This window comes from Pleurodeles waltl, chromosome 2_2 (genome assembly GCF_031143425.1).
Source record: "Pleurodeles waltl isolate 20211129_DDA chromosome 2_2, aPleWal1.hap1.20221129, whole genome shotgun sequence".
NCBI lineage: Eukaryota > Metazoa > Chordata > Amphibia > Caudata > Salamandridae > Pleurodeles > Pleurodeles waltl.
In genome coordinates this window covers 1,175,991,464-1,176,004,461 of record NC_090439.1, presented here as the reverse complement: position 1 = coordinate 1,176,004,461, position 12,998 = coordinate 1,175,991,464, and the positions used below count along the sequence as shown (strand labels likewise).

Here is a 12,998-nt window from a genome sequence, read left to right as displayed (position 1 = left end):
TTGGCCTGTGAATGGGCTGAAGGGTGCAGAGCACTGGTGGCAAGGCTTGACCACAGCACTGGGGCACCTGTGGGGCAGAGCAGCAGGCAGCGACTGCTCCTCACACGGCTCTGGGAGAGCCCAGTATCTGCAGTGCCAGTCCTTTTAAGTGCTGCAGCCTGTGGTCACTTCTAACAAGGTCCTTCACTGTCCTGATATGTTGTCCTTCTGGGTGTGGTGGCTGGCCTTGGGTAAGTCAGGGTTCTATGCAGGGTGGCCAGTCACATGGCTCACATCGCACTGAAGATTAAGGTGCTCAAACACTAAAGGCGTACCTATTGCCAAAGTACATACACTGGGATAAAACACATTCAAACCAGTTTTTCATATACTGAAAAAGACAGTTAATGGAGCACTCGTATAATAAATTTTCAATTGACTATCTATATAGACACGTTATCCATTTATAGAATTTTTTATACAAAAATAGAAATGGGTATGTGGAAACTTGAATCAAATACATAATTTATTAAACACACAAATAAATCCATAACAAAATACAGTAATTATCTTAACAATCCAAAAGTAATATTAAAAAATGTACAAATATTTTGACCAAATTCAAATAAATAGTCACAAATTGTGAACAAAGAATATAAGAGGTTCAGCTAAAAGCAATCTTCACAGATGTTAACAGGATTCAGCCAATTATTAAAGTTGACAGGATTCAGCCTACATGTGTTTCTTCCTGTTATAGGACTTTTTCAAGGCTTTTAACATGAAAAAATGTATTTACAAAGATTAAAAATTATTTAACATATATATTAATCTACACATCGCCCTGCCCACACAGAGGAAGTCTAAGACATCAATCGTCCCACATTTTGGTTCCCCATCACATTTAACTCTCAAATGTCAAGCAGCTCTCACTCTTTGAGCCCTGTGTGAGCTGTAGAGGAGGTAGTTATAGGTGGCTTGAGGGAGGAGGTGCGGCACAGGTGGGGTCCTGCACCGTGCAGGGTCAGGGGGAGGTTTAGCTTTAGAGCTGGAAACCAGCCCACCTGCTGATAAACATCCCTGAATATGTAAGTGACAACCCTGCTGGGGACCTGCCCTGCTTGCATTGTTACATGCCTTGGGGCTGTTCCCTAAGTCTACAGGTTTAGACCCCCTATCACATGGAATGCGCTATGTATGAGAAAGGTGGATCTGGTTTACTGCAGACCTGCACTCTGCCCCGTTTCATGAGGGGAGAAGTTCACGCTGGTAAATGAAACAGTCCATCTCCCAGGGACGCAGTGGTATTCAGCAAGCACACCTTTCATGCTTAGAATGCCACACTCAAGCATCTGTACTAATAATACCACAGTGTATTTTTAAAAGCACTTATTGCAGTATTCTATGAATTAGTCCATGAGCTATGGCCACGGAACATATGAAGCAGGTCACTGTTATAAGGGTGAACACAACACATGTTTATATTGTGGTACTCAGAACCCAGGGTCTGATTTAGAGTTTGGTGGATGGGATACTCCGTTACAAATGTAACGGATATACCCCGCTGCACTAGAAGTGCCATTAAATATAATGCACTTGTACTTAGGCAGACGGCAGAACCGCCCCAAATGTGATGGAGAAATCCATCTGCCAAACTCTAAATTAGGCCCTCAGTTCCTTATTTCCTACACCCACTCTTATCACTCATTATTTTGAGAGGTTGAAAGATACGTTAATAATGTATTTTCCAGAAGTGTTACAATTGCAGCTCTGCGTACCTGCCACACAGAGGGCCTCTGTGTTGTCAGGCCTTGAGCGAGCAGAGCAAGGAGGAGGGAGCCTTCTGTTACTGGAGCTCAGTCGAACTCACTTACAGCTCCACACGTCCAACGTAGGCCTAGTAGGAACCAGCCAGTGATCTGAAATCTGAGTCCGCTCTTCAAAGCTCGAGGACTAAGACCTCTTTAATCTGAATGGTCAAATCTCAGAATTTATATAAAAAAATAACCACATTAAAATCTAACTGATCAAACTGCTTGTGGATGTCATTTAAAATACGGGGAAATACCACATAACCTAGGGACCGGGGTATAAACAATATCAGACACAAATGGTCCCCAAGGGGGAAGTGTCTCCCTCGCGGACCATTTGCACTGATGTTGATTGTGGATGTCAAGCAGTACGGAAATGTAATGAAAGAAGTCAGCCAGAACCAGTACTTATATGTGGCATCTCGGTGCACATATCAACATCATATCTCGTATATATGTACCAGATGACCCTGGGACATAGATACTCTAGGGCATCTTGGCCAGACTCCTGACTCGATGCTGCTGATAAACTAACAGGAAAACATGTAAATATCTTCTTTAAAGCTGACGAAGGGTAATAACTAAAGTCAAGGTGACACTAAGCACACTTTAAGATGGAGTCTGGTTCAGATATCTATATGAGCATGCCATGCCCGTAGTGTTTATTCATTACACTAAGCATGTTTCAAAGTGCTCACATATTCAGTCAGGTGAGTGGACAGAGCACAAGAATATGATCTGCCCAGGATCAAACAGTTTGGTAAACTAGTAAACCAGAGACTGTAGCACACTGCTACTTGCTGCATTCGTCACCGTATTGCATTAAAGTGAATATACCATGAGACTGGGCTGTTCTCCACTCCCCCAAGTAATCACCAGCATATATTTTTTGAACCACACACTTACTAGGAAGTTTTATGTTGCTTCAAAATACTCCCAGTCTGGCAAAAATGCAAACAGGGCAATAAGTCCAAAAGTGGCCAAATGGGATGCCCGGATTAAAAACTGTCACCTAGTTTCAGGCTTCAAACTAGTCCACTAGACCACAACTTGGGTGACAGGGATTCTGATGGCAAAGCCAAGGGACTGCCCTTCCTAGGGAAATGTCGCAGTTCTGTGGGCGGCCTTGCCCACCTTTAAAATAAAGTATTTATTTCCGGTGTGCCTAGGTGTAACGATAAAGCTGAGATCAGATGTCAAGTCTCCTAGTTGCATGTATAAAACATTATGTGGATGCATGGCCTTATTCACAGTAATACTGATATTTACCATTGGTATTTCAAAATTTAGAAGTATTTCATTCCATTTGAATACCGCAGTTGATCATTTTCTGAACTTGTGTTTCATAAGTTGCCGCAGTGAGCAATCAAGGCTTATCCCAGGAGTAGGCACATGAATTAAAACTCAAATACAGTATGATCACACTTTAAAAAAAGCAATCTGCAGCCGACCTACAGCTAAGATGGTCTGAGTTAGAGGAGTGGACTTTAGAATGAAACTTTAAAAATATGGAAATGTAGCAGCATTTGACATTGAATTGTAATTACAGAGGAGAACAGAACACAACACAATAATATGAACCCTCTTTACTCCCACCACTTTTGCTACCACCCACAGGTGACCACCACACCATGTACCAAACCTGTTCTGCCCAGCCCAGAACCACCCTCCGTTCCCCATCTCTCATCACAAAGTTACATTCACCAATCAATAACTTCTGGCCCTTGGTATAAGGATCGAGCATCCACATCTCTGGATTCCCTAGACCTGCACGTTTCCCTTCTTAACATCTTGTCTAAACTTGACTCCCTAACGAGAGAACTGAAGAGATTGTCCACAGAGCTTAGAATCACAAGCCACACAAGCGCAACCATCCAAATGATGTTAACACTTCAGAGTTTTCTGTACCAACCAGTTAACCACCACAGATATCTATGGACCACATACTTCTGGAGCATCAAAGAGATCTTGCCAGTGGCATAACATAGGCCCCTGCAGCTCCCGGGGTACCGGGGTCCCCAAGCTCGTACGGTCCCCCTCAGCACAGTACCCTAACCTAAAATCTCCTGGCTGTAGTTTGCAGGGAAACCCAATCAGGTTTCATTACATTACTGGGACTTGCCACGGTGGAATTTGAACGCACTTTCACAACAAACGAATGGCAAGACATTTTACACCGAGCCTCTGCTCGCAGTACCGCTTTCAAGCAAATGTTGCTTAAAATCGCATACTATTGGTATTATGCGCTGTCCAGAATCGCCCAATGGAAGAGGGGCAGCAACAGTACTTGCTGGTGGCATTTTGGCCATTATGTTACTCTCACCCAACTCCTATGGCACTTCTATGGCACCCGCTGTCCTGGAGACCACCACCCCCTGGGGCAACACTGTATTTGGATTGGGGGGCCAGGTTCCCCTCACCGGGGCAATCTCATAATTAAGGTGTGGGGTTCTGGGCCCCCCCCGCTGCCCTGGGGATCACTAACTCCCCCCCCCCCGGAACGCCACCCACCAAAGCTAAGTTCTCGTTGAAGGGCCCCCTCGTGGAGCCACAGATGGACCTGGGGACCACCACCACTCAGGGGTGGCTCCTGTTATGTCCCAGGGGTGCTCACCCTGGGGACATAGCTGATTACTGTGGCAGCCAAGCCACAGCAAACACTCTGGGTTTTGACAGCGGGACCTTTAAGGCAGATCCCGCTGTCAAAATCCAAAGTTTAATTCCTGTCACATGTGCAGGGGACAGAGATGAAATGATTCAGCAAGCACAGAGCTGCTGTCAAAGCACTGGCACTGAGCGGGAAGCCTTAAGGCTTCCCCGCAGTGGCAGGTAGCCCCTAAGAGCATTTTAATTAAAAAAGATATATATATTTTTTTTTTAAATAGGGACCGTGGGGGAGGAGCCCGTGAGGGCTCCCTCTCTGTCCCACATAGCCCACAAAGGGCTAAAAAAAGAGCTATGGGGGTTCGAGTCCAGCTGGACTTATTTCCTTTTTTTTTCCTCCTTTTTTTTTATAAAAAAAATATACTTTAAAACAAATATTAAATACATTTTCTGTTAAATCCAGCAAAAATATCTTTTTCTAATTATATGAGATATTAAAGCCTAAAAAACTCTTTCTGTCTCTTTCAAATTCTCCCTCTCACACACCCACTTAGACACTTACACACCCACTCACAGACTCACTCAGACACTCATGCACCCACTCACAGACCCACTCAGAAACTCACTCACCCACTCACGCACACACTCACACACTCACGCCCACACTGTCGCATCCACTAAAACACTGATGTATGCACTCGCACACCCTAAGTTAGCTATAATTCTCGCCCTCGCTATGCACTGCTAGTTAACCCACAAATTACGGCACTCAGGACATCTTTGATAACATAATTGATAATATCAATGTAATATTTGCAGTAACGTTTTTGGTGAAATAACTGTGCATGGCAGGGGTGTGAGTAATAGTTATCTTAAGTCAAGAGTTATAGTTACTTGAGGTAGCTCTAACTATAACTGGTGAATTTCTGTGGTTTTGTACGTTTAAAATGTGAGCCTAACTATAACCCCCATATTTATACTTCCTTTGCGCTGAATTAGCGTCATTTCTTTACGTCAATTCAGCGCAAACTTAGCTCCATTTTTCTATTTTGATGCTAGACCTGTCTAGCGCCAAAATATTGGAGGTAAAGTCATTTTTTGGATGCGTGAAACCACCTTGCATTAATGAGATGCAAGGTAGGCATTTCCATCCAAAAAATTACTCTAAGGCCCTAGTGTCTTGTTTATTCTCCTGTGCAAAAACTGTGCATGTGGGAGGCAGGCCTAAATAATGGTGCTAAGCCTGCTTAGTGCCATTATTTAATGCCTGGGTCTGGGCAGGCGTTAGGGGACCTGTGGACCCATTTCCATGGTCAAACACCATGGAAAGAGCCCACAGGTGCCCACCCCAAGCCCCAGGAACACCCTCACCCACACCAGAGGGACACCAGAGGATGGGGGAGACCCCATCCCAGGTAATTTGGGTAAGGAGAAGTAAGTATTTTAAATATTTATTTAACATGCCATAGGGATCCCTAAAATGGGCCCCCATACATGGCACTGGGTGCAATGGCCATGCCCGGGAGACCCTTGTCCCCTGTGCTGGCCGTGGGGTTGTGGGCATGACTTTTTTTTTTCTTTTATAAGATAGGAGTCATGTGGTATGGATGGTTTTGCGTCAGGAAATGATGCTAGGCTGGTTAGAGGCATTGTATTTTTTGGCTCTAACCAGCCTAACGTCATTTTTGGGTGCAAAATCACCTTTGCCCATCCCCACCCATCTAACGTCAATTTCCCAGACTTTAGCCTACTCATTGTGCTAGCTTGCGGGGTTCCATAAATTTGGCACCTGGCTGGCACTCCGGAATGAGGCAAGCCAGCGCTATACTTTTCGATACAAAACTGCGTTTGCACAGGTTTGTGTCAAAAAGTATAAACATGGGTTTTTTAAGGGTATGGGCCTGTAGAAGGTGTTATGCCGAAACGTGTTGGCTGTGACTAGGTTCAAGTTTAAACCTCAATAAAAGATTTCTTTTCTAAATGATTTTTGGATCCATGCCGTACAGTGTGTCCATGGTGGTGTAGCTGATCGTTGGTAGCGAAGAAATATATATATATATATATATATGTATATATATATATATATATATATATATATATTTTATTTTCAAAACTTAATGCTGAGTTCTTCCCACAATATTGATTGTGCCCTCGTCATGACCAGCACTGGTTGCTGTTCCATTGTGTCCACGTTCTATAGAGTCTCCATGTCTCACCCCAGCTGCATTGCATCCCCGCCTCCGCCTCTCACTGTCTAACTGTGGAAAATGTCTGTCTTTCCAGGTGTTCGATAACAGACTTCGGGGAGTGCATGTTCATTGGATTCCGAGCTCTGTGGCTGTCTGCATGTCACCTCCCCAGACCTTACATATGTTCTAAGGAGCCATATGTGTGAACACAGGAACCGAGGGGGCTGCAGAAGGCCTGTGTTTGACACCAGGTGGCGCTGCTGCTTTTGTACTAAGAAGTCTGAGTGAACACCCTGTGAGGCACCGTGGACACTGCGCAGAACCTGTGTCTGAGACTGGGTGGCGCTGCTGCATCATATTCAATGACAACAATATCTTCATTTAACCTCCCTCCAGTTTACACTCCTTATCTGATAGTGACGAGGGCGGGAACAGATCTCCTTCTGGACCCGGCGGTGGCAGAGTCCAGCTCAGTGAGAATGAGAGTGACAGCTGCTGTTGGCCCTCCTGATGTTCCAGGGCTAATGACACAAAACTCAGCAGCCGCCCTCTGCAGAGCGTTGTCATTGCACCGCCTCACAGTACAGCACCCCTAGGTGTCAGCTGCTTTCATGTGAACCTATAGGCGGATGGCTGCTCGGCCTGTGGGGTGAGGCTCACAGCTCTATCCTGCCAGTCTGCAAATCAGAAGTCCAAACCCTGGAAGGGCTCGCGGGGGGTCCATCCTTCTGAGTTCGGTAAATCAGTGCCATTATGTCAGGTAACAGAGAAATCTGTGATTCATTCAGAAACAGCAGAAGCGAAGAATGAAGTGTGATAAAAAGTGCAAGTGGATTAGACCAATTTATGAAGTTTCTGTCTCTGCATTTGCCTCGGGAAATGACGTCAAACACAAAACTCGTGGCCACAGTTAATAAAAGCAATCCTGAAGATCCTCTTAAGGCCAAACCACAGGCCAAGGTAGAGCAAGCATTTGCAATGCAATGGGTCTCGCGTTAGAGCTATTAGCGCTGTAAACTTCTAATGGGACGTTCCTTGACAAATAAACTGATATTGAAAAGTAAAACAGTTTCACATTACGAGCCGATGGCCGCCATTAGCATGAAAGAGACACAGAAATTTGCTGGATTGCATTATGTGTTCCGAATACCCATTCTCGTTTGTGATTCTGCACCTTTTAATACTAAGTTAAACAACCTTTCTTACAAACTGCTTGTGTACTGTGCGGTTTCTGTAGCACACAATGCATCCATTGTCAAGCCAGCTTTATTGAAGCCATTGTAAAAAGACAATTAAACACAATGCGTTGTACTATGTTGTGAAACGGGAAGAAGTCGACCTATTTGTCTGGTAGCTAAATTACAGCACATGCAACCAAGAAATCTGGGCGTAAAACTTGCTTCCCCAGCGTGACCACATTGTGTGCTATTGGGCAAGTCAGTCTATTTCACTTTGCCTCCTCTGACTGAGTATGGAAACTGAGAGCACCTTGAAGTAATTGAGCTCAGACTCTACAGTACATAAAATTCACTCTTGCATTTCTTGTTTTAATGTGGACTATAATGCTGAGCCACATATAACAACAATATTGGCCATAAATAAAAATGCACATGACAGAGAGACTTCCAAAGCTTCACTCTAGGCAACATCGGCAGGGCGTGCAGGAAACCCTTGATGTTTTGAAGTTCTTCTGTAGAAATTACTTCCAAAACACATTGCAATAAGGTGAAAGACGAGGAAAACTTCAAAAGCTTGTTATGAATTATAGAGTATCTGTTCTGTGTATACACGAGCAGTGATTTCCCTTTCTCTGTGAGGTTGCTGACCTGCGCACCTCAGTCACGCATATTGTTAGCTATTTTCAGACTGTCGTGTCCGCCCGCATCCAGCACGGTGTACAAAGTGCTCCCTGACTTGGCTCTCCTAGATTTACGGTACAAACAGTGCACATAAATAGTAGAACGACGCCAAAGCTATTGGCCTTGTCATTGTTACTGTTCGTGTATTTGCAGTTTTTATGTGGTTTCTGATGTTGTTATTCCTGCAGTGAAACTGCCTCAGTCAGGGCCTGTGTTTGGTGAGTCGCTGACACCTTAAGTGTAATTGCATCAGCATCATGCATCACTGTGCAGGGGCAGTAATCGACAGATGCAACCTCGTGGCAGAACCACAGATCTCTCCTTAATTGGCTGTTGGCAAACACTGCAGCAGGCGGTTCGTGCTGTGCATTGTATGTGCAATTACAGCTGTTAATGAAATGCACGTAAGAGGTCGATGTTTGACCACAAACAATTTGTAAAATGTGACGCTAGTGAGAAACCTTCATGTGGCAAATATTTGGGGCTCAGGCTGTGAGAGTTCCTCAGCAGTGCAAAGCATGCTGTAGCACGTCACACGGGGGCGGGGAACCAAATCAGTGATCCCGAACCCGCTGTGTCCATCGTCTTTGTTTTTGATTTGCTGAAGCCTTTTTGGACTGAACTGAAACAGGCTTAAAATGTCTTTCATTAGAGTAGGGAATGTGCACTCCTGCAAGTGTAGGAAGAAGGCCGATTGTTACGGGAAATGGGGGTCTTGTGGGGGCATGAAAACGGGATTGACGTCTCTAGTTAATTTGCTAAATTCCAATGTATTGTCCCATTAACAGTTTATTGAACATTATTATTGAAATATTGAAATAACATGCCTATGAAATACCTCCAGTTTAAAACGAGTTACAGCTATTACCAGTTGTAAACTCCCAACCAGATTTTTCTTGCTAAGTTGAAAGAAAAAAACAGTGTGATCGCGCTGCTACAGCTCACTCGTAATTAAACTTATCTGCAAAAGTGCAATTATGTACATAACCGGAAAAAGTGCAATTAACTGTAGCAGGGTTGATATTATGCAAAGCACTTGACTTCTGCCAAGCGAGATCGCGCTGTGAAAATAGATAAAAAGTAGTCCACATACTTGACGGGAAACAGTGAGCTACGCATGCTTACAGTACTTGGTCGCTGCGCTCAAGGAGGGCTAACCACCAGAAAAGGCATGACGTGTGCATGCCTTCCACTAATCAAAGCAAGCCGATTTTAACAGGCGAGTCCACAAACCAATCAAAGACACTGACGTGACATTGACGGGGCTTCGAGCCCTTTTCTAACTCCAGAAGCGTCTCGCTAGCGATACACATGCGCAAGCGCATGCGACGCAGGCTCGACCCTAAAAATATATGCAGATCTTCTTTGTTCTTTCACTCCCCACTCTGTTTCTCCATTTCCCTTTTCTTTCACTCCCTCCTCTTTCTTTTCTCCTGTTTGTTTACTTTCCCTCTGTTTCTCCTGCTAAGAAGAGAGACAGAGTGCATGTATGATGATGTATTGAGTGCCTACACCCATCAGTGCCACAAAGGCACTTTCATTCACAAGCCAGACTGATTGGTATTACCTTTACTTGTTTCATTTTAGGTCTGGAACTAGCCAACGGATTTTGTTTTTAGGAAAAAATCTTTAAAACAATACAGAGATGTAAACAGGGACTGTGAGTCCTTTCATCCATAGGTCTGTTCAACTGTCATTACCATTCTGTTTCCTCCCACCTCAGCATACAGCACAGGGCAGTAGATCTGCCCAGTCCAGCCATTGGCTCCCTTCAGAGTGAGTGACAGTGTGACACTTTTACACAATGTGCACATCTGCCTTAAAGAAGATCCTCAGCAGGCGGAACGATGTGTTATTTGTTATCAATGAATGTTATTTGTTCTTTGCGCATGTTTATTTTTTACATTTGAAATAAAAAAGCAAACAAAACAATGGCCATTTTATTTTCTTCAATCGTGACTGCTACTGGAAAGTTAATCACTTCACAAAGAATGATCCATCAATTGAGTTTGTAAATCAGGAGTCTGTTTAGATCAATTTGCTTATCACTAGCGCCCTCTAGTGAAAAATAGACAATCTCTGCATTTATATATACATTACGAGTTCCATCAGTTTATAAATCTGACATTAAACATATTATTGCATATATGTTTAATTCATCAATGAAATGACTGCACAATGCTGCCTCTTTCATGTGAGAGGACAAGGCACCAAGGATTTAAGCAGTTTGAAGGAAGGGAGATGGTTGATCCTGTGGAACAGAGAATAAAATATCCTCAGCCGTAGAGTGTAAGGATATTGCAAGTCTCTCCAGAGATCCAGGCTCTCCTTGCTTCCTTCCCTGCTTCCACCTTACACTCTACACAGATCTGCATCTTACATGTGTGCCTCTTCCATAGATGCCCCCTTCCCTTCCACCTTAAACTCTCCACGGATCTACCTCTTACACTCATGTCCCTTACCCTGCTCTCCTTGCTTCCTTCCCTGCTGCCACCTTACACTCTGCACTGATCCACCTCTTACACTCATGCTCCTTACCCTGCTCTCCTTGCTTCCTTCCCTGCTTCCATCTTACACTCTACACTGATCCACCTCTTACACTCATGCCCCTTACCCTGCTCTCCTTGCTTACTCCCCTACCCTGACATTACACACTGAGCTGACCCCCTTCTAACACTCATCCCCCTTACCCTACTTCCCTTGCTTACATCTCTCCTTACACCCTGCACTGCTCCACCTATTACACTCATGCCCCTTACCCTGCTCTCCTTCCTTCCCCCTTACACTCTGCCGTGATCCACCTCATCTCCCTTTTGACCCTAAGTGATGTGGTGCAGTGTAAATGGTAGTGAAAGGATGCATGCACCCTTTCACGCAGGCTGCAATGGAGGTCCTACAGAAGCCTTTACATGGGCTCCCTGTGGGTGGCAAATGATATGCTGCAGCCCATAGGGATCCCCTGGAACCCCAATGCCCTGGGTACCTAAGCACCATATACTAGGGACTTATAAGGGAGCACCAGTATGCTGATTGTGGGTGAAATACTGGGTTACTAGTATGCCACAACCAAATTTAGAGGAGCAAGAGCATAATCACTCGGGTCCTGATTACTCTGGAACACAGGCAGTAGACCGAAGTGAGCCTGACTGTCCAAAGGTAAAGCTGTCCAAATTTGGTGGAAGTAAGAGCTTGCCTCCTCATGCCAGAGAGTACCCCTGTGCATTGCATGTTTTACAGCTCCTTGGGCATCTGTGCACTTCTTCCAGAAATCCTTCATGCACAGCTTAGCCGATGTCCTCAGCACTCTATCCTGTGACGCTCAGCTCCCTGAGTTGTTCTCCGGTGGCGTGAAATCCCTTTGTGTAATGCTACGACAACTGCCATTTGCAACTCCTTTGTCCCCGTGTTCTGGGATTCCTGTGGGTGCTTCCTGGTCTTCTGAGAGCTCTTTGAAGTGGCAAGAGCCCCCTCTGTCTCCTCAGTCCGAGTTGACACTCCCATGTAGCACCTTTTCCCACCAAATGCATTTCTTGCATGAGCCAAGGCTTGTTGCCAGAATCCAACGACGAAAACCGACCTGCATTCTTCTACTTGACGTGGGACATCTCCTGCACCAAGCAGGAATCCGCAGCTGTCTTCTTTGGTGCATTTCTGACTTTTTCTTCCAACTGGAGGTTTCAATTTTGCACCATCATCCGGGTTAGCAGGGGCTCCTCTTCTTCCTGGACTCTTCATCGACACTCGGACTTGGTCTCCTCTCTCCACAAGTCTTCAGGTCCAGGAATACATCGTTGGTGTCTTGCAGTCCTGCTTGGTTTTTGCATTATCCTTTACCACAACTTTTAGTTTGTTCTGAGGAAACTTGCTGTACTTTACTCCTGCTTTCCTGGGCTCTGTGGTGGGGTATTTTACTAACCTTTGGTGTTTTCTTACACTCCCAGTGCCCCGCTACACACTGCACTTGCCTAGGTGGGAAACGGACATTGGCATTCCACTATTTTAGTATATGGTTTGCGTTCCCCCTAGGCCCGTTGCAACCTATTGTGTTTTTGCACTATTTTACGACTGTTTACTTACCTGATGTTGGTTACTAGTGTACATATTGTGTATAATACTTACTAAGGGAGTCTGGCCTCTATGGACTTACAGTGATATTTAAGAGTGAATCCAATTGTGCCAAGCATCACAACAGATTGCCGGACACATCAACATCAGGCAAAACGTGGTGGGCTAATCATGCAAAAGAGGCCTCCTCTCACAAGGACATTTACAGACTGAAATATGATGTGAACAACTCATGACTATTACATTTCAAGTCAGTGAATTCGTTTTTTTCTCCTGATTTTTGTAGAATATTTTTTGATCATTATTCACTACAATATTCTTCTAATCACATCCAGTTTCAAGAGATTCAGTGAAATTAACATTGTTGTACTGTTGGATACATCTCTAAACTTCAGATATTTCCCTGAAGCCCCTCTATGTTTATGATGCTTCATTCACAATTATAAGATACACAAACAGGAGAAGGTGCCAGGGATGTTGTGAGTGTGAGCATC

General features: G+C 44.5%; 1 protein-coding gene across 2 annotated transcripts in view; it reads left to right on the top strand.

The window, feature by feature from the left end:
- The window catches only part of LOC138283046 (C-type lectin domain family 2 member L-like), a 118,156-nt gene extending 107,808 nt beyond the window's left edge, over positions 1-10,348 (top strand). For both annotated transcript variants that reach the window (XM_069221184.1, XM_069221182.1), the window contains one exon: positions 6,675-10,348. In XM_069221184.1, coding sequence (XP_069077285.1) covers positions 6,675-6,770 — 96 coding nt within the window. In that variant the 3' untranslated portion in view covers positions 6,771-10,348. The remainder of the gene's footprint in view (positions 1-6,674) is intronic.
- The last annotated feature ends 2,650 nt before the right edge of the window (positions 10,349-12,998 follow it).